Genomic DNA, 20825 nt, shown 5'->3' with positions numbered 1-20825 from the left:
CGACCACGCAGTGACCACAGTCCATCAGTCAGTCAACATGGGGCGCCATCCGTGGATGCTGCTGACCACTGCATTGCTCATGATTCTCACCATAGTCGACGGACGGGTTCTCCACAAAGGAAGAGTGCGGTGAGATCATCCAGCTGTTTCCTTGTAGCTCTGCACGATGTGTTTTATAGGCACTGGAGTCTGTCTCTCTGTCTGTCTGACCTGTGAAGAGAGCAACTCACATTAAGGCAGTACGACCCGAGCCGCTATGATGCTGACGTCCAAGGCGTACATGTCGTCAATGACAGCGACTAAGCTCTTGGATATAGGTTTTATTTCACAGCCCAAACTAAACAATTGTGTTTTCCACAGCTGCTTGTTTGTCAGTTGAGCAAGATCGACGTAAATCCCTGTGATTTTTGTGATTGATATCAGTGGTTTGACCCCGAAAATGACAAGGCGAGACTCAGAGTAGTTCAATGCTGCATGTGGAAAACAGATAACACCCCGTTTCAACAAGCTGCTACGACAGAAGAGAATTTCCATGTGTCCAAAGCTCGGGCCAGGGGCTGCAGGGGGCCCTGATAAAAATTCCTCAGGTCCACGAAAGCTTTAAACCAAGTGCCAAACTGATTCTCTGCCACAAAATAAAATCATTTGTCGTGTCTCCTCTCAGGTCCGCAAGCCGATGGTACACGCTAAGTTCCTCTCCCAGGTAAATATCTTTTTAAAAACCCACAATGACAGCTGCCACAACTATCATGAAAATGAATTCCGAACTACAACATCTCCAACAACTTAGCACTAGTATGCACTTGAAGACTGGGTTTAATTAGAATCAGTCTTGGAGTGCCACAAGGCACGATACGTGGGCCCTTGCTGTTTCCTCTTAAGCTCAGTCCCAGGCTCACCGCCTTGCGTTTCCATGTGAAGGTTCACCCTGCTGGGGCCGGACCTCCTGAGGGCAGACAGTCCAGAGAACATCTACCTGCAGGCGGACGAAGTGTCCGACCCCGTGTCTGTCTCCATTATCGTCCAGGACTACGCGAAGACAACACTCCATCAAACCTCTGTCACACTGGACGCTGCGAACGGCTTCTCTGCTCTCACCACGATACAGGTGAGATGCCAAAGATCACGGTGGTCATTCGGTAAAGGAGGTCAAAGCTCCGACAGGCAAACTCATTCTAGTTGAATCATTAACCATCAGTTTGAACACAACATTATGAAAATTCACAGGTTACTTCAGTGGTCAAAGAAAGTGATAGAGTTCAGTTAAAACATTGATAAATAATTGACTTATATATCATAAATACATAAAAAAAATATGAATTTAAAAATATTTTAAAAATTTACTTCTTGATGGATAACTTGATATGAATCTTTTTGTTATCATTTCTTTTCCCCAGATCTCATCGGACACTCTGAACCGGGACGAGAGAAAGAACAAGCTTGTGTACCTGAAGGCAAACTTTGAAGGGCACCACACCATTGAGTCGGAGATCATGGTGACCTTTCACAAGGGCTTTATCTTCATCCAGACGGACAAACCCATTTACAACCCTGGAGACAGTGGTGGGTGCGATGATGCTCGAAAAACCTGCTGGACAAAAATCCATTTGGGAATCATTTATACTACACTAGAGTATATAGATGCATGACACAACTTTATCATGGGATAACAGGGGAAGACGTTCCCATGATTCAGGAGGGTAAAGCTGGGGTGCGCTCAGTTCCCTCCCAAAAAAGGCGGACAAACCTTCTCAGTCTGTAACTCATTGACCACACAACAAGCAATTCTTGTCCTTACAAAGCAACTCCATTTGTCAGTTGAATTCCTCTCCTAACATGAACATCAGCTCCCCGATACCCTGCACTGTCATGGGGCTTCAACATGATTTGTTCCTTCACAGTTTGGTTCAGAGCCTTTGTGTCGTCTCCGTCCTTCAAAGCCCAGGACGACTCCATCACCATTGACATCGAGGTTCGTCTCTTAAGGGAGTATCATCCGCTTCAAATGAGAGAGTAAACCGTCCTTCACGTGTGCCAAACAGAACCCGGACGGCGTGGTGGTGAGGCAGATCAGTCGGAGCAGATCCTCCGGTGGAATCTTATCAGACACCTTTCCTTTATCCGAAATGGTCAAGTACGTTCATTTGCTCTTTGGTCATTTGAATAAGAGTTTAAAAAGGTCTGAACGTTCAAGGTCACAGCACAAATAAATCACAGCAACAAGATTTTTTGGAGGAAATTTTAGCCTCTCATTTTACACCTTTTACTCAGCAGTCAGCTCTGTTGGTCACTGGAGTGTGCCCCCTAGTGGGGAAACACAGGCATTGGAGGAGACAGGAAAAATATCGGAGTCATCGGTTGGAGCACGAGGCGTTATTTGGGCACTTCCTCTCAGGGGTCTCCTCCACCTGAAACTCCATCCATCCTCCATGTCACTCTTGTCTTCTTCACACCCTCCTTTAATTCAGTCACGAGCCTCCTCTTCTCCCATTTGATAAAAATTGTATACAAAATTCGACCTAAAATTAGTCAAGGCGCATAAGAAATGTCGCCCTACTTAAGTCGGTGATGTTGAAACAAAGAGTTGCTGGAGTTGTGAAGCTAGATTAAGCAAAGGTCAAGATGATTTTAAATAACAATAGTGTGAATAAACATGACTGTTAATGTTACTGTGTTACGTGTTGGACTGTGGCACAGCGAAGGCAAGTGGACGGTGACGGCGAAATTTGACCACTGGAAGCAGAACACATTCAAGGCCCATTTTGAAGTGAAGAAATATGGTGAGTCGGGTTTTCGGTCTTAACAAGAAGAAGCACAAAGTTGCCAAGAGACTTTTCTCAGTTCAGTCTCATCCATTTGTTTCAGTGCTTCCTGCATTCAACGTGACTCTGACGCCTCGGAAATCCTTCCTCAAGTTGGACGACGACAGCCTGGAAGTGGAAATTTCAGCCAGGTCAATACTCACACCCCATTTGTTTCGAGAAAAGTTGAAAAGGTCAAAGAGAAACGGATGGATGGTTCCTACTAGGTACCTGTACGGGGAGCCGGTCCAGGGAACGGCCTACGTCGTGTTCGGGGTGAAGATCAACAAGGAGATGCGGCGGTTACCTGATGTCAAGCAGGTTTCAGACGTGAGTCACTTCCTGAGTCCCGGCAACTTTGCCTGGGTGATGTCAGCTTGAACCAATCACAACGCATGGTTTTGACGTCAGCTGAGCGGCGGAGTTGTCAAACTGTCGGTGGAGGAGCTGAAGAGGGCGTACCCCGACTACAAGACTCTGGTGGGCAACTCCATATATGTCAAGGCCTCAGTTCTCACGAATACAGGTACAGGTGGACTCAAGGCAGCTACCTGAGTACAACACTAACAACCTCAGTTATCGCCTCCAGCTGACTCACTCCGCGCCTCCAAACCTTACACCATTACTCTCCTGTAGAGCCCTTTAACTTGTGTTTTTCACACATCACTAGTGCCTTCCACCCTGCCTGCACTCTTTTGTTCACCTCCTTTGTTAACTCCAAGCCTTCCTTACCCCCCTCCAATATCTCCTCCACCTAACCCTCAATCTCATGTGAAGCCACTATATCATCAGCAAACACCAATGTCCATGGGAATTATATCACTCTTCAAAATGTTTTGCCTTGCGTATTCACCAACATTTTCTGTTGATATATATTTTTTAAATTTCATCCCACTATCCTCCTATAGCCTGTACGCACAGGTTCTGTAAAGATCCTTGTTACAGCTTAATTTGTTCTTTAAGAACAAGTATTTCCCAAGCTTCAAAATAAAACACTAAATAATAAAAGTTCTCAAAAGTTTGAATTGAACTTTAAAAATAGAACTTGTTTTGGATCTAAATTGAACAAGGTGAGGGAGGATGTCTGCATGGACTATGATGTTTGCTGATGATATAGTGAGCTGGTCTATAAGTTGGAAGAGAAGAGAAAGGTGAAAGGGAAGCCCTATAGGACTGTAGAGACCTGACACGGTGTTCGGTTTAGAGACAGACAGGAAGCAGAGGTGGAAGTGGCAGAGTAGAGGATGCAAAGCTTTTCATCAGGAGAGACTAGGAAGGACACGCTTAGAAACCAGGGTATCAGAGGCACCGTTCATGTAGAAGGGTGTGAAGAGAGACAGGAACTAGCGGGCAAAAGACGGAGAGGAAGATAACCAGAGAAGTTTATAGATGTGATAGGTGACAGTTGTGACCGGGGAGGGGCAGGCTACGGTGGAGGAAATGGACTAGATGTGGCAACCTCAGATGTAAAAATGTCAAGAGCAGAACATGACTGTGCCCTTGTTTTTTAAAGGTAGCGATCTGGTGGAAGCCGAGAAATCTGGCATTAAAATCGTAGAGTCTCCCTACGTCGTCACCTTTAAAGACATGTCTCCGTCCTACAAGACAGGGCTGCCCTTTGACTTCAGCGTGAGTAGCCCACTCTATGTCTCATGGACCACCACACAAGTTAATTCTCTGAGTGCAGATCGTGGTCAGCCACCATGATGGCTCCCCGGCCAACAATGTTCCACTGAAGGTGAATCTGCTGCCGGAGCCTCTCGTGGCTTACTCTGGAGTAGCGCGAGCTTCCCTCAGCATGCCCACCTATCTGAGAGCAGAGACGATTTCGGTGAGACTCGAAGAGCAACGTCTAGGGGAAGATCTTGAAGGAATGGAAGGTCTTGTCTTGTTCACTCAGGCAGAGACCATGGACCCGGGGCTGAAACCAGAGCAGCAGGCGAAGAGCTCCATCACTGTCGAGCCGTACTTCAGTTACGATGTTGGTAAACAGAACTACCTGCACATCTCTACCGACACCACCTCTGTGTCCGTGGGGGAAATGATGTCGCTGAAGCTGGTCGTGTCCGTGGGGGACCCCACCCAACGTCACGCTGTCAAACATGTCACCTACTTGGTGAGTTGCTCGGCACCAGCAGCACGTCAGACGAGGTCCTCACTCCGGTCTCTGTTCCAGGTGATGAACAAGGGAACCATCATTTCCGCCAAGCGTGTCAGTGTTGTGGGTCAGCAGCATGCCAGCGTCGGTCTGATGGTCACTCCGGACATGATGCCGTCATTCCGGATGGTGGCGTTCTACAGCATTCCCTGGCAGAGGCGGGAAGAGGTGGTGTCCGACTCCATCTGGGTGGATGTTGCAGGTTCTTGTGTCGGCGATGTGAGTGTTCAACTGAATCCCGTCCTCCAGTCACTCAACTCCACATTGATTCCATCACCTCCCTGCCTTCCTTCCTCCTGTCCTCCTCACTCCCTGAGCTCTGTTCTTTCCCATCTTTCATACTTTCTTCTGTTCTTCCATTTTATCTACCGTCTTTTCACCTCTCATACGTTCTTCCATCTGTCTTTCCTTTCCACTGCCCATACGCCACTTTCTCCCTTTTCATTTTCTTCTCTACTTCTTTCTCCCCATATCCTTCTTCCTCTTCCCCCTTTTTCTTGCCCTCTGCTTTCCTCTCTTCCTGCTTTCTATCTTCTACACCTCCTTCCCTGATTTTGCTTGACTGTACTTTCTTCTCTCCTGTTGGTTTTCCCTTTCAAAACCTTGTTTCCTTCAGTTGCTCCTCCCTCGATACCTTCCCCCCTTCCTCGTTCCATATGCCCCTCTTATCTTCCATCATCTTCCAGCCTTCTTCTTGTCTTTTATCTTTCTTTTTTCTTTCTTTTGTTTTATCAATATTTCCTTCATCCCTAGCCTTTCTTATGCCATTCCTACTTTCTACCTAGTTTCCTTGCTGGGAGGGCGGCCAACAACATCAGCTGCCTCATTCAACTTACCTCACCATTCGTCATACATTTCTGTCTCCAGCTCAAGGTCGAACCAGTGGATGGAAGACATCGAGACTATATGCCTGGAAAAGCCTTCAGTTTCAAAGTCCGAGGGGATCCGGGTGCGAAGGTCACCTTTGCTGCCGTGGACAACGCCGTGTACCTGCTGAACCGTGACAGACTCACTCAGAGGAAGGTGCGTCCACAGCTTGAACCTCTGGAGGATCTCGTGACGTAAAGAGGCTCAACTCCTTTTTTCATTCAGATCTGGGGGATTGTTGGGGACGGAGACATTGGCTGCACCAAAGGCGGCGGCCGGGATGCCAGACAAGTGTTCACAAATGCAGGAGTGCACTTCTCCTCCAGTACTTCGTTTAAAACACAATCAAGAAGAGGTATCAGCAACGCAACAATCTACCAACAATATTCCGCTAAATCAATAAACTTTGCTATTTTTCTCGTCATTAAAAATTATTACATTTTATCCTGCACTATTCTAGGATACGTTCAAATGTCTGCAGTTGTACTAACCTGTGTTTTTAATAGTTCTTGAATGCACGTGTGATCGGTTTATGAGAAATGACCTTGGTGAGATGCAGAGTGAATAGCACTAACCACACAATGGATATTTCACTTCCATCAGTCCTGCAGTGTCCAGCAAATCCCAGGAGGAGGCGCTCTGCAGACTTGCTGAAGCGTAAAGTGGAGCTGGGTGAGTGTTGTGAAATGAACTATAGTAGAGGAAAACAGCCTCACTGTGACTTGGGCCACAAGTTTGCTCTGATATCGCATGTTGACTTTACACTAACTTGAGACCCGCCCCCCCTGCAGACTGACCTCTGTTTTTATCCCAATTTGGGAAGCGGAGGAAGTTGCGTTCGCGGCAGGAAACCTGTGACTAAGATTCAAGTAAAGAGACTAACACTCACCAGAAGTCCTGGACCTTTTCCCAAAAAAACCCATGTAAACCTGGCATCGGCACAACCTCACTCCTGTGACCTAATATATTGACATTGGGAAAGTGGACTTTTGTGTCCCATACCGATGACAAACGCAGCCTTCTGTGTTTCATACTGACGCATCGTTGTCCATTGGATTAAATAATTGTTTTCCGTAGCGTTCCAGGCGGTGGGTGTGGACCCAACCTCTGTCTTTCTTTAACGTAATGCCCATTGAGTCAGGATATGCCACAGAGGGCGGAACATGAGCTTCAATAGAAAACCTAATGTGTCAACCTACAGCGCTGAAAGCTTCCTTTGGCCTCAGCATAAAACGCTAAACTCCTCTTCCTAATGTCAATATATTACGGCGTGGGAGTGAGGATGTGTTGGTCAGCAAGTCAGTGATGTAGAGGCCACAACAGATCACGAATGAATCTGATGATGGTGTGTTGTCCACCTGCATCTGTGCAGAGAATCACTACAAGGAGAAGCTTCTGCACCGCTGCTGCACAGACGGGCTGAGGGAGATCCGCATGCCGTACTCCTGCACCCGCCGCTCCCTCTACATCACCGAGGGCTGGGAGTGTATCCGGGCCTTCCGCTACTGCTGCGCCTCTTATCGGGATCAAGTGTTTGACACAGAGATGCCCCCGACCGTGCCTCCCACAACTCCTGCGCCGACCACTACCAGACCCACGATTCCTATCCGCCGCTTCGGTTCTGTGGATGTTTCGGCTCGACGGATTATGTTGACCAGCTCAATGTTCTGTAATGATCCCCTTTCCTCGCCACTTTCAAAGCTGCATTCAGCTTCTCTCTTCTCACTCTTGTCTGTCCGTTCACAGCGTGGTCCGCCGTGAGTGAGCCCAAAGTAAACGTCCAGACTTATACCAACGTGTTCAAAGCTGCAGAGGAGCAGGAGGTGGTGGAGCGCAGTCAAGTGGCCGAGGTGGAGCAAGACAACGGTTGGGAGGACGAGGACGATTATGCCGATGAAACCGAAGTCTACCGACGCTTCAAGTTCTTCGAGTCCTGGCTGTGGACTGATACACTGCTGCCCACTGAGGCTGAACAGGATGGGTAAGGAATTTATGGGCCTCATTTTACTGGGATACAAGAGCAGGAATATATTACGAGGAGAACTGTAGAAACAACGACAAATAGACTCTCCAAGGGAAAGCAGCAACAGTTAACCAAAGAAAACAACTAAGAATTTGCTAACGCTGTTTTGTTGCCATGTACCCCATGAAACAAATAGTGCGACAGCAAACACAAAGTTGACACGGAAAAGAATCCAGCTAAATAATGAGGTCACAGAGTTGCATCCTGATGTTTGCTAACTGGCAACAAGCTGTGCAGAGTCAACAAACAGTCTTTCACAATCGTGGCGTGTGTCACTTTGCATGCCGTAACAAGTGTGTCATTTGTACCGGTGCACGTTGTTGACCCAGACCAACCAAGAACACCGTAAAGAAAATGCTATTTCCCATGATATCTAAACAGGACCTTTGAGATCACCATGGGTGACATATCCTCCTCTGAGTGTGGGACTGCAAGGCTCAGTTTTAGGCCCATTTTTGTTCTAGATTTCAATACTTTTCAGATTTTAATGGCACTTTAATGCATGAAATCTAAACAGGACCTTTGAGATCACCATTGGTGACATATCCTCCTCTGAGTGAGGGACTGCTAGGCTCAGTTTTAGGCCCATTTTTGTTCTGGAGTTCAATACTTCCTTTCTGATTTTAATGGCATGGACATGTGACCTCGGGGAACAAACTTTTTTTGCTGTACTTTTATTTCAGGAAAATTGATGCTCTTTAAAGTCATTTCTTTTTCAAACAAAAACAATGTTAATAAAGTTATTCTTTATTGTAATTTCATCTAGATTACTTTTCTTTAATGTTAACAAAGATACAATGTTATGCAGAAGTGTACGTTTATTAATTTTCCAGACAAATGATACTCTTTACAGAGGCAGAGGAGAGTTGGGGGGTGTGAAACGTTTACTTCTTCCTGAGGGGGGAATTGAGAAGCACTGGTTTAATGAGACAGATCCCTGCACTTGCCACTCAGAGACTCTTACAAAGATCCACTTTCAGGTTAGCGTCGAAGAAGATCGAGCATCCCTTGCCGGACAGCATCACAGAGTGGGGGATTCTGGCGATCAGTGCGTCACCTCAGACGGGTGAGACGTCTGCTTCCACAATCCCAGTTTCTGTCACGTTCTCAACAATCCTGTCTTCTTCTCAGGCTTCTGTGTAGCTCAGCCCTACAACGTCAAAGCATGGAAGAGCTTCTTCGTCGACCTGAAGCTGCCGTACTCTGTGGCGAGAAACGAACAAGTGGAAATCAAAGCTGTGATCCACAACTACAGGGAGACCGACCTTCATGTGAGCGAATCGCCCGCTTCACTTCCTGTCAGCCATTTTTAACCAGCGTTCTTCTTCACTCAGGTACGAGTGGTCCTGATGAAGACGGAGGGCATGTGCAGCGTCGCCTTTAAGGACAAACACACGCAGGAGCTCGCGCTACCCGCTGGATCTTCAAAAGTGGTGCTGTACACAATAGTGCCCCTAGTGGTGGGGAGCCTCCCCATTGAGGTGATGGTGCTCGCCAGGGATTTGATGGGAAGCGACAGGATCCAGAAGCCTCTGAAAGTAGTGGTAAGTTTGTACTGCATTTTTTTCTTTACAAACCTTATATTTTCTAACATATTTATGAAATACTGCTGAGAAGTTACAGTACTTTTTGATTTTCAACCAGATGGATGGAGTGCAGAAGACTGCAGTGTGGAGTGTTGTTTTGAACCCGGCTGCTGTAGGAGGTAACATCATTTGAAACCTCAACAAAAACCTCTTCATTTTCTCACTTCTTCCCATAAATCTTTGTTACCATGACACCTGCGTTGACACTACTCTCACTGTCTGTCACTTCCTTCATGGTGGAGAACACAAACAAACCTCTGCTGCTGTCTCCTTCAGGAACGCAGACAGTACGTATGGGCAAGATCGAACTGAAATCGCTGGTGCCACACTCAATTCCAGAGACCTTCATCAACGTCAGAGGTCAGAAATAACCTTCCACATCCTTCCTATTACAGGACACTGGACACTGACCGTGAGTTTTCCTTCCGCAGGAAATGTTCTGGCTGACAGTATTGACAACTCCATCAACGAGGACTCACTCGCGTCCCTGATCCGGATGCCTGGTGGCTGTGTGGAGCAGAACCTGGCCACCATGACGCTGCCGCTCATAGCTACTCTCTACCTGGAGAGAACTAGCGGTTGGCAGAGTGTTGGGGTGGAGCGCAAGGCCCAGGCACTGCAGTACATCAGAAGAGGTCAGTTGGAATGGATTTGTCGCGTCAAGTTTTCGCACCAAGAAACATCGGACCCGGCAGCACAATACACAATCTTTTTAGCAGTTCGCTACAAAGGAACTGCACAACAGTAAATTAACATGCAGCTATTTTTGACTCATTCTTTGTGTTTTCAGGCTACGAGAAACAGCTGTCGTACAAGAAAAAGGAGGGCTCTTACCCCCCCTATAGGAGAGAGGGGGCAAGTACATGGTAATTCACCAACTGAATTATTAAATGTAGAATTTCCCCCACTGACCTGCTGGCGTCTGTTCAAATGTTAGGATCACGGCGTATGTGGTGAAGGTTTTCTCCATGGCTCACTCCATCATTGGGGTCAACGAGCAGCAAGTGTGCGATCCACTGATGTATCTGGTGAAAAACAAACACCGACTGCCTCAGGGGAAGTTTGTAGAGAACAACCCTGTGTACAGCACCACCATGACAGTGAGGCTTCTTTATATCTTGTTCACTTGTCTATTCATTTCACGTATTTGATACATTACTCTTTTATTCCTCAAAATGGCCTCCTGACTTTCTTCTTGCTCTTCAACCTCCTGTTCTTACAAAGGTGTCTTCCTGCGCTACTTCTTCTTGCCCTCTGCCTTTTTGCTCTCTCTTCTGTTTCTTCTTGCTTTCCATCCTCACCTTCTTGCTCTTCTGTACCTTCTGTAAACAGTATTTTGATCTTCTTACTCTTCTTCTTACACTTCTTTTTTTCTTGCTCTTCTTGGTCTTTGCCAACTTACACTTCATCTTCTTGTTCTTGCTTTTCCTTTGTCCTCATCTTAGTCTTCTTCACCTTGCTCATCTTCCCTTTCGTCTTGCTCTTTTCTCGTTCTTCATCTTCCAGCTCTTCAAGAAGACCTTTTCTTCATCTTCTTGTTTCTACTCATCTTCTTGCTCTTTTGCTCTCCATCTTCACCTTCTTCCACATCTACTGGTTTTTTAACTGACGCAATATTAGCATCGCCATCCATTAGCATTTTATCAACGAAAATTCAGTTGTAGCTATCACATGCTATTAGCATTAGCATGTGATAGCATGTGTGGAACTTGATGGAACTGCCTGTATTGTGATGAACCCTGGTGAGCTTCCCCCACGTGTCTCTCCAGGGAGGCATGCGTGGTGATGACCCCGAGATCACTCTGACCGCCTTCGTCCTCATCGCCCTCGCTGAGGCGCAGCAGGCTGGGATCAGATGCTCTGACTCCGAGACACAGGTGACCACCACGCTACCTTTGCTGCTCTGAGTAGCTTTCCTTGACTGTTTCCTGACTCGTGCTGCAGGCAGTATTGCAGAAAACCACTGAATATCTCAAGAGAGCTGTGGCAGTGCCCTCCAGACGACCTTACACTGTGGCCATCGTGTCGTATGCCCTGGCTCTGGTGAAGGACACCGCTCAGTTTGACCCAACTGTGCATTTACTGAAAGCTTCAGAGGGAGGTTTGTGATGATTCTGATCCACTTTCATTGATCCATGGTGTAAAACAAGCCCCTCTCGCCTCTAGAAGGCAGCCACTGGCCGGACAGAACCAGCAGATGGATCAGTCAGGAAGGAACCGGCTACGCCCTCCTGGCGCTGGTGAAACTGGGGAAGCTAAAACAAGCTATGGCTCCTTTCAACTGGCTGAACAGCCAGCGCAGTTTGGGAGGAGGATTTGGACCCACTCAGGTACATGAAGGATAATGTGTCATCCAGATGAACGGATTCACCGAAGCTCTAGTCTTCTATGTGCCACAAGTTCGTCTCTGTCTGTTTCCCAGTCCACCATGGTGGTTCTGCACGCTCTGTCCGAGTACCTGATCCACCAACCCTCAGAGGACAGTACTCTGAATGTGGACCTCAGGATGCCGGGGCGAAAAGATGTTCGGTACCATTTCAACCCCAAGACGGCCTATGCTGCCCGCTCCTCCAGGGTGAGCTCTTGATCTGACACATGAGGAGCAGAGCGTTCCTCGTCCACCTTGCTAACAACACACGTTCACTTCTAGCTGCCTGCTAATCTGGCCCTGGACGTGGTAGCTCAAGGAAACGGCGAGGGCATACTGGAGGTACGTAACCTGCAACCCCCTGGATCAGAGTGCTCTCTCTGGCAACACCACTGCTATTGTACACCTCTCCCCCAGGTGGTGACCTATTACAACCAGATGCCCCAGGAAGCGGAGAATTGCCCGCACTTTGACCTCAGCGTCAACATCGAAGAGTCCAGCGGTAAATTATCTTTTACTGAACGCCCAAGAGCTTTGTGAATTTAGCTTTCGAGGATTTCACCTCAGCGATGCAAATTTTGTTGACCCTTTGTCCCCTTTAAAGTTTGCTCTAAAACTGACCCGATGTTACACGGTGCAGTCTCCTGGTGTTCTCCAAAACTCTTATTTCTTGGCCCCTCCCACAGTGCTATGTGCCGTGAAGCTATGAGGAACTCAGCCAATGATAGAACAGTTCCCTCGAAGACTAGGCAGGGCTCGCAGTCTGCCCTGGTTATGTCTAGGGAAAGGGGATTTGATCCAAGATTGTGGCTTCTTGGCATCAGAGGTTAAAGACTAGTGACCGTCAGTCCAAGTCAGATATGACCAGCAGTGTCACAGACTCGCTCTCCTTCTTGTACACTCAGAAGACCTGGTGTTTACAGCTGGAGGGAAAATCCCTGACACCAAGAATCACCGAAGTCAGGGATGTAACCTTGAATTCATTTTGTTCCCAAACAGAAAAACCTCCGGCAGATGTGGAGAAGTCTTTCATGCTCACCATCAAGGTCAGGTGAGGACACGCTCGACATGTAGTAACTTAGAGGACCGTTGGTACTGGACACCTGGAGTATCAAGGAGCGTCTCCATGAATTGGAGAGGCTCTAAACAAATGTTGAACCCCAGATCCTGGAGAACAGTGCAGCTTCGTAAACTGTATAGTGTATTGTGAGCAAACAAACCGTCATGTGACCGGACCAAATATTTCAGTGCTCGTCTCCAGACATCTGTGAGAGGCTCAGTGTAAATCAGTTGTTCATGACAGCGATTCGGACTGAACCAACTCACTGTGTTGGCAGGGCTTCACAGCTCCAGGATGTCAGGATGGTGGTTCTAGACATCAGTCTCCCCACTGGCTTCACCCCCGAAAACTCAGATCTGGAAATGGTAACCGGACATTACATCTCAAGCCAAAGCAAGTGCAGATTTGACTCTTTATTCTTGTCAGTTGTCCAACTCAGTGGACCGCTACATCAGCAACTTCCAGATCGTAGATAACCTGAGTGACAGAGGGTCTCTGATCATCCACCTGTTCAAGGTAACAAAATGAGGGGAAGGAACGGGAAGACTTTTCAGCTGTGATCAAAGAATGACGGCATCTTAGAAAGGCTCCTTCAAAATGACTCGACTTCAGCTTGAGTTTGATCACGTTCTTCTTCACAGGTTTCTCACAGTGAGCCGGATATCCTGATGTTCCGGCTCCAGCAGAGGTTCAGAGTGGGTCTTCTCCAGCCGTCCTCAGTGACTGTGTACGAATACTACAACCCAGGTAAACCAACAAAGGCTTTCTCAGAAGTTATTCTTCAAGATAGATCCACGATGTTCACCATGAAGTCCAGAATATCCATATCATTCAACAGTTCGACCGACTGCTCTTGAATGAAGGGCTTCATACCCCACAAGCATTTGTGGCGGGGCATGGTTGGACAAAAACAGGGGTCCTCAGGCAGGCTGGACAAGCTTAAGTAGCAGACCCACCAGCAGGGACGGACGATGAGGTCGGTTGCCAGGGACCAGAGCCAAAATAGTTCTAGTCACGATGTGTTCTGGTGCGAAGCAGATGGCACAGAGGACTTAACTGGGTCTATTGGTCCGAAACAGAGTCATTGAAAGGCCTGTATTGGAACCAAGACGATCTCGGCTGCAGGTGCGGATGTGATCGGTCGAGCCTTCACAGGGTTTAACAACTGAGGAGGGCAGATGCACTCGGAGCGGAGGAAGTGGTTTGGTAATTTAACAGGAAGACAAAATGACATAGCCTTGTACTCCACTTCCTGATCTCCTCCATTGCCCATAACTGTTCACGTTCAACAATGACGTACCTGAACACACCCTTTTCAATGCATCTTCCATAACAGCTGTGGCTTTGTAATTTGTCGAGCAGTTTGCTCCATTTATGTTTTCTTATCAGAACAAATGACAAAATTACTTCAGGTTTCAGGACAAGTAAAATGTGTTGAGCATACACAAATATGTTCCTTGATTTTTTCAGTCTGTTTCTTTATGCAAAATGCATTGTCATTTAAAGAGTAATGAGAATAATTTAATGAAATTAAAATGATAAAATTGAATGATGATTAATCATAATTCATCCACAGCAATCCTGATTCATCTGGTTTAATTTTTTTGTTCTTTTGAACAGTACTCATGGCTACAGTATAAACTCATGTGTTATGACATTAAAAACTGAGCAAAGTTTCATGTTCCTGTAGATCGCCGTTGCAGTCAGACGTACACCCCCCCGGAGAACCAGGAGGCGCTCTCTCGAATCTGCCAGGACAACGTCTGCCGCTGCACTCAGGGTACAGGGCTCCCGAACTGCTCCTCTCAGGACCAAAGTCATTACATTCGATTTGCTTTCAGGCGACTGCTGCATCTCCAAAAGCAACACTGCAGTCATCTCCAGTGCAGAGAGGGTGTTCTTCGCCTGCAAGAGTTTACACCACGGTGAGAGATCCTCACGTCGCACACGTGTAGGAGCAGCCCCTGACTCACAGAGAGCAGAAGTCAATGCTGGTGTTGGACAGTTTTGCAGGTGCAGGTGCTGAATGTCAGCCAGAGCTACTACGACAAGTACGAGGTGTCGGTGACTGAAGTCATCAAACTGGGTGAGTAACTGTGAACTGACATTCGCACACTGGCTACCAACACCGGTGTGTTTTCGTCAGGAGTGGAGGCGGGCGTTGAGATGGGTCAGAGGAGGGTCTTCATGTCCCACGGGGGCTGCAGAGAGGGGCTCAACCTGAAGGTGGGCTCCAAGTACCTCATCATGGGTCCCGCAGAAGACCAGTGGAGCGTGGACGGTGCCACCAACAGGTGGGAGACATCGCTGGTCGTCCTTGGGTCGGTTCAGTCAGAGACTCACCGATTCCCTGTCCGTGCAGATTCATCTACATGCTGGGCAAAGATACCTGGGTCGAGCACTGGCCGACAGACAGCGAATGCTCATCTGACGCCACTCTGCGGAACATATGTTTGAACCTACAAGAGACCGCATCAGAGCTGCTGCTTTTCGGCTGCAGGGTGTAGAGGAGAAGAGCCACGCAACCCACTGTGCAGTTCCCAGATTAGATCTGTATGTTCTGGAGCAGCAAACTAAATCACTTTGTAAAGATTTATTTCAGTTGTAATGAATTCAAGTTGTAAATAAAATTTGGACTCATGTTATGTCTTCATTTTTAATCCTTTCTTCCATTAACTTTCTCTAACAAGAAGTGAAAGACTCCAATGGATGTTTGTCTGAGGTGTATGTGGCACTGTTTACACAGTCATGGGGACTGAATATGTATCGGAACCAAAAATCCGGTCCCCATAAGGCAGTGTGTGTATGCATTTGAGTATTTCAGAGGGACAGCTCAGGTGAGGAAGACACCCAATGAGGTTGTGACAAAGACGTGACTAGAGGAGGCAGCCCCTGACTGGAAGTAGAAGACTCTCTATCTGAACCATCAGCTCTTCAAAAGGAACATTAAAAACTCTCCACTATTTATTGAAATGTGATGCTCTCCAGCGTTAAAGCTCATCTCTAGTTTTGCTCTCGTGTCTGGCTTCTTCAGCTCTCAGCTCCTCCATGTACCTCCGCCTCTCCTCGTCCTCCTGGAAGAGTTCAAGCAAAGTCTCTTCACCTGAAGGAGAAACAGAATCATACGGTCGTAAGAGTGTCACCTTCTGCCTGTAAACTTTGGCACCGTCCATCTCTCGATGGATAAACTGGACCAGATCCTTCAGCTCTTTCTTCCCTGAGTAAAGCACCACCCTCTCGGAATAGAGAGCAGGGAAGAGGCAGAGCCACGGGTACGACTGCTGCATCGTCAAGTCGACCTCATTGGCCGAGGCGTCGATGCGAGCGATGACCACGTCCTCTTGGTCCTTGAAGGTCGCCGCTAGCTCCTCCCACAGTGGAAACAGTGAACCTGACTCCTTTCCGTACGGAAGGTCTGAAGCGAAAGGTACAACGGAGAATCAGATGGATAACTTGATTATCAAAAACTGTCCCTGAAAGTCTAGAGAAATGGATCAAGGGAAACAGGAGGACTTGGAGAATCTGGTCTTCAGAGAAAGCTAGAGTCAAGTCAATGCCAACTTCTGTGTGATGTTTCTTGAAGATTTGAGGGTTCTCTTTCAAATGCAGGGCTGTATCTGATGATGGTGGGTGGGTGGAGTGTTCAGGAGGTCTACCTTAAAAGACCTCTGTAAATTGGGGGGTTCTGTTTCGACTGACGGTGAGGGACCGTTGACACTGGGAGTCACACTTCACTACATGTTGACAGAGACAGCTGAAAACCTAAGCTACTGAAGCGCTGGGGAAAAACGGACCTGGATTCAGAAGCTGTTCAAAACAAAACAGTTGTTGAGACATGAGTCTCTGGCGGGTAAGTCATGTCAGGGGTGGGTGAAAGGTGCGTGAAAGGTGGAGTGTTTTTCTGCTTTTGGACCTACAGAAGAGCACAAAAACAGTCTTGTTGGGTTGGAACGCCACTTTCTCCAGAGTGGAACCCACAAGCTCTTTCACCGGCTGCTGCTCCCATCCGTCAGGTATCGGCTGGCTCTGCAACTTCGGCTGTTCAAACAAACCAAGATCAATTTATTTTTGACTTAACGTCTCACAGCGGTAACAAACGCCACCTTGGCTTCACCGTCCAGGTACGACCGACAGAAGGTCTTGATGGTCGCCACGTCCAGGGTGTCGGTGGGAAGGTGGTACGTCATGTGATCAGTCAGGTTGACAAGTCGCACGTGAGGAGCGTCAAACGGCCGTACACGGAAGTACTCCATCAGTCGGCCGTTACGGGGCTCATCGATGTTGACCAGCACAAATACAATCTGAAAGAAGCCACAAGTGCTGTGAGAGGGGGTGACACTCTGGGTCAGCACGCAGGGAGAGGAATTTGAGCCAGACACCTTGTGGGATCTGAGAATTCTAACCACCTCATTTCATGGCCAGGACTTCGGAATATTGGTGACACTGTTTGACCATATGAAATTATGAGGGCACTTCACCACCGCAGGGAGGAAGTCATGAAGGTTGCACCACTTCATAGAGACACAACTGGGATAGGAATCAGGGTTAACTGTGTGGAAGTGTGTGCACGCTCACCTCCATCCTGAAGTCCTCAGCCGCACTGTTAAAGGCCGAGTAAAGCTCTTCGAAGCCTGCCACACTTTTGTTGGCAAACAGCAGGATGTGGTTCAGCACCGGGGAGGACAGGATCCGTGTGGCGGTCTGCGAAGCTAAGTCAAGTTATTTCGTCTGAGCAAGACGCAGCCATAGGTCAGATTTGCTGTCTCCAAGACATCAGGAGATGTGTTTGAGATGAGGATGGGATCTACCTGTCCAGAGTACTCTGTCACCGGATCCATCTCGTACACGTTGATGAAGACGATCAGATCTTCTTTAGAAGTGTCAGGATCCATCTGAAGCGCCTGAACCAGCTTTGACTGTGCAACACATGAGCACATTCCTCATCTCCTACAGACTATTGATGTTTTTACATCAAGATCAATAGTTTTTATTAAAAGATGGATCGATATAATTTGCAAAAAACGTAGATTGAAGTAAAACTTACCTGTCGAAGCAGCAGGACGACACCCGGAGTGACGCCATATTTGTTGATGATGTCATCATCTTGCGTCAGAGCAAAAACTATATCAGGGAGGTCGATGGCGGCGGAGTAGAAGAGCTGGACGTAGTCACTGCTCAGGTCCTGAAAACACACACGCTGACAAAAACATCTGTTCGAGAGCTGAACACTCGGACAGCGACTACCTTAAAGAAGCCGAGCACTTGCAGTTCATCCGAGGCTTCTGATTGGTCGCGCTCAGAGATGAGGTCAGCAGGTGAGCCCGCCCTCCTCTTCAGCCAGGTCAGGATGGACGCTGGAGTCTGAGGAACTTCAGCAATGAGCAAGAACGGCTTCATCAGTGATCGACTTCACTTGAATGGACAAAATATATGGATGGAAAAAGGCTATAATTTTATGTGAAAAAATACGTTCAACGTCACTGCAGAAGAATAAAAAAACATAATAATCCATTGAGGAATATCAACCGGGAATAAATCAACCTACTTCTTCTGAAAAGTTGACAGATATTTATAACTACATCTAGATGCGATGACAAATTTCCAGTACTGAGATGGTGACCAAAACTAGTACTATAAACTACTATTACCACAGAAATTTCACAGCCACCTTTGCTACTATCTCACAGACTCCCATGACAGTTGAGCTACTACAATACTCATTCAAATACTTCTTGTGTTTCTCACCCCACGTACTCTGACTGCTACAACCTACCACCTCGACTACTAGTGTTACAAGTTATACCACTGTTGCCTGATCTCCGCCTGTTGCCGCTGCCAACTCTCACGCAAATGAGGCTTGTCTCACTTCAACATCTATCAACACTGATTCTGCTTCCTGCTTATAATGGAACTGCTTAATAAGCTAGTGCTACCACCATAGTCCTGCTGTGGCTGTCAATATTTTTAATCTCAATTAATCGCACTTAGCGTTAACTCGCGATTAATAGAAATCAATGACACATTTAGTGTTTGTTTTAAATGTAACTTGAAAGATTTTATCAACACCAGACTGGTCATGCTCTGCTCATACAAACCTTTGTTTACTCCAGCTGCCCAACGTAACAGACACTCTCACGAACATTCTAGAATCTCCTCAAAGGCTCAACAACATGCTAAAAACATGGCATTGCAAACATTATTGGCCACTCCCGACTTGATGAAATCTTACTTTAAGTTGCATTAGACCAGATTCAAAAGGTTTGATTCACTTGCCACTAATCATGAGTTAACTCAGCTTTGGTAAAATTAGTTGAGATAAAAAATATGATTCAGTTGACAGCACTACCGACTGCCACTCCTTCTGTACATAAAGCTCATGCTGCCACTGTTATTTTGCTGTTATTACACAAATATACAGTGGAACCTCGGTTCTCGACCACAATCCGTTCCAGACGGCCGTTTGAGAAGCTAATTGTTCGTAATCTGAATCAATTTTTCCCGTTACAATGAATGGAAAAAGAGATAATGCGTTCCAAGCCTTAAAATAGTCTTTTGTAGGAGTGAATGTAGAGTGTCTGCTGCAGGTGGCTGTTCCTCTATGTGTGTGGCCGCTGCATGTGGGAGGGGTTGCCGAGTGAGTGAGGTCTCTCCAGAAGTGAAGAGGTGCCCGGTGCGTGTCCAGCTCTGAATGTGCGCTTCTGTGCAGTTTGGCTGTGACAAAGTCATAAACCAAGTCAGGCTCTGTCCCAGACTCGCCTCATCCCTGTCCCAGCTCCAGCCCACAACAGGACATCAAACCCTGGAGTGAGCGCTCCAGCACCTCCCCTGTGACACTCTACCACGGTCCAGTGTGGAGACAGGAAAGGTTTTACACCTCAGTATGAAGAAACAACAGTCAGTAAATGGAGCTAACGGGACATGTCTACATACAGAGGCTGATCGCACCACACATGTTACGTTTTTTACGGCTTTTTTCGGGGGCGTTCAAGTTCTGGATTTACGTTCAAAATCAGAAGCAAAAATATCTCTTGTTCGAATTCCGGTTGGAAAACCGAGGTACTATTGAATGAGACAATTCCATGCTAGCGACCACGCGCAGGGCGGGACCCACCTGGGCAGGGTATAGGCTTGTGTTTATCACCAGAGAGATAGAGTCTGATGCTGGGAGGCCTCGTGGCGTTGAGCTCCTTCGCAAGCTCCTTCTCCTCTGTCACGTCAACAGTGGCCAGTTTCACTTCTGACCCCTGAAGCTGTGCCACAGTGCTTTCAAACACCTGCATGACCCGGAAGTCTTCCGCAGACCGGGGCGCATCTGAGAAGACAGAAGCAGACCTGATAGCATGGCGGGAAGGTGAAGCCCTCCTGAGACGGTCAGGTGAAACTCACGGAAAAGCACCAGCAGCTGCCGGTGTTGCGTCAGGGCGCTGTGGAAGGTGCCCTTCCTCAGTCGCAGCACAGAGTCCTCCAGTGCGCTCGCAGTCCACAGGGAAAAGAGCCCGAGCAGCAGAAGCAGCAAAAGCCCCCTCATGTCTGCACGTCGACCGAAGCGGACTCCGAAAGAAAGGTGCAGAGGGAGTGGTGCTGTGAGCACAGGCTGAAAACTGCTTGCTATCTACCAACACTTGTTGTTGATTAACTCTTATCTGAAGCCTGAGCCATTGTTAATGTCTATGTCAAGTCTCCTGCTAATATCTGACTGCACTTTGACTGGTTCCAAATGGAACACCAGTCACACAACCCTGCATATGTTTCTCACCAACGTCTGTTATTTCATCTACAGAAACGGCCAATTGGAGAGAAACTTTGAGAAACGTGACAATAAACTCAAGGCCCTCGGGCCAAACTTGGCCTACCAGGTCATTTCAAGTGGTCCGCCCTGAATATAAGCCACACCCACTACATGATGTGCAAAAATAATGTTAGCCAATAAATGTAATTTTTGCTGCAATACAAGAAACAAAA

At 47.3% G+C, this 20825-nt stretch overlaps 2 protein-coding genes across 4 annotated transcripts; one reads left to right on the top strand and one right to left on the bottom strand.

Annotated features, from left to right (window-relative positions):
• The first annotated feature begins 3 nt into the window (after positions 1 to 3).
• Positions 4 to 15504, top strand: LOC128753418 (complement C3-like). Of its 2 annotated transcripts, none has more exons than XM_053855110.1 (42): positions 4 to 129; positions 665 to 703; positions 922 to 1108; positions 1398 to 1563; positions 1902 to 1972; positions 2043 to 2134; positions 2698 to 2780; positions 2866 to 2953; positions 3029 to 3131; positions 3213 to 3327; positions 4315 to 4430; positions 4489 to 4632; positions 4702 to 4917; positions 4978 to 5178; positions 5827 to 5982; positions 6052 to 6181; positions 6430 to 6498; positions 7199 to 7495; positions 7573 to 7807; positions 8830 to 8915; positions 8981 to 9120; positions 9184 to 9393; positions 9494 to 9554; positions 9712 to 9795; positions 9867 to 10070; positions 10226 to 10301; positions 10373 to 10535; positions 11205 to 11312; positions 11380 to 11536; positions 11605 to 11765; positions 11858 to 12010; positions 12086 to 12145; positions 12221 to 12305; positions 12803 to 12854; positions 13141 to 13228; positions 13290 to 13379; positions 13505 to 13610; positions 14554 to 14643; positions 14705 to 14788; positions 14869 to 14949; positions 15010 to 15157; positions 15226 to 15504. In XM_053855110.1, exons 1-42 carry the CDS (start codon positions 38 to 40, stop codon positions 15368 to 15370), a joined length of 5232 nt encoding a protein of 1743 aa, XP_053711085.1. In that variant the 5' UTR covers positions 4 to 37; the 3' UTR covers positions 15371 to 15504. The 2 variants fall into 2 exon arrangements, with proteins under 2 accessions (XP_053711085.1, XP_053711084.1); XM_053855109.1 differs by having other exon boundaries at positions 11602 to 11765.
• zgc:136472 (uncharacterized protein LOC678514 homolog) lies at positions 14438 to 20762 on the bottom strand. Of its 2 annotated transcripts, XM_053855113.1 has the most exons (10): positions 20250 to 20762; positions 19975 to 20175; positions 18108 to 18232; positions 17908 to 18045; positions 17672 to 17779; positions 17439 to 17564; positions 16967 to 17164; positions 16781 to 16901; positions 16007 to 16278; positions 14438 to 15937 (listed from the first exon to the last, which is right to left on the bottom strand). In XM_053855113.1, the coding sequence occupies exons 1-10, from the start codon at positions 20389 to 20391 to the stop codon at positions 15854 to 15856; spliced, it is 1515 nt and encodes a 504-aa protein (XP_053711088.1). In that variant the 5' UTR covers positions 20392 to 20762; the 3' UTR covers positions 14438 to 15853. The 2 variants fall into 2 exon arrangements, with proteins under 2 accessions (XP_053711088.1, XP_053711087.1); XM_053855112.1 differs by having other exon boundaries at positions 14438 to 16278.
• Positions 20763 to 20825: the final 63 nt, after the last annotated feature.

This window comes from Synchiropus splendidus, chromosome 2 (assembly GCF_027744825.2).
Source record: "Synchiropus splendidus isolate RoL2022-P1 chromosome 2, RoL_Sspl_1.0, whole genome shotgun sequence".
In the NCBI taxonomy this organism is placed as follows: domain Eukaryota; kingdom Metazoa; phylum Chordata; class Actinopteri; order Syngnathiformes; family Callionymidae; genus Synchiropus; species Synchiropus splendidus.
Note: the sequence above shows the minus strand (reverse complement) of the source record. Positions and strands in the feature narration are given on the sequence as shown.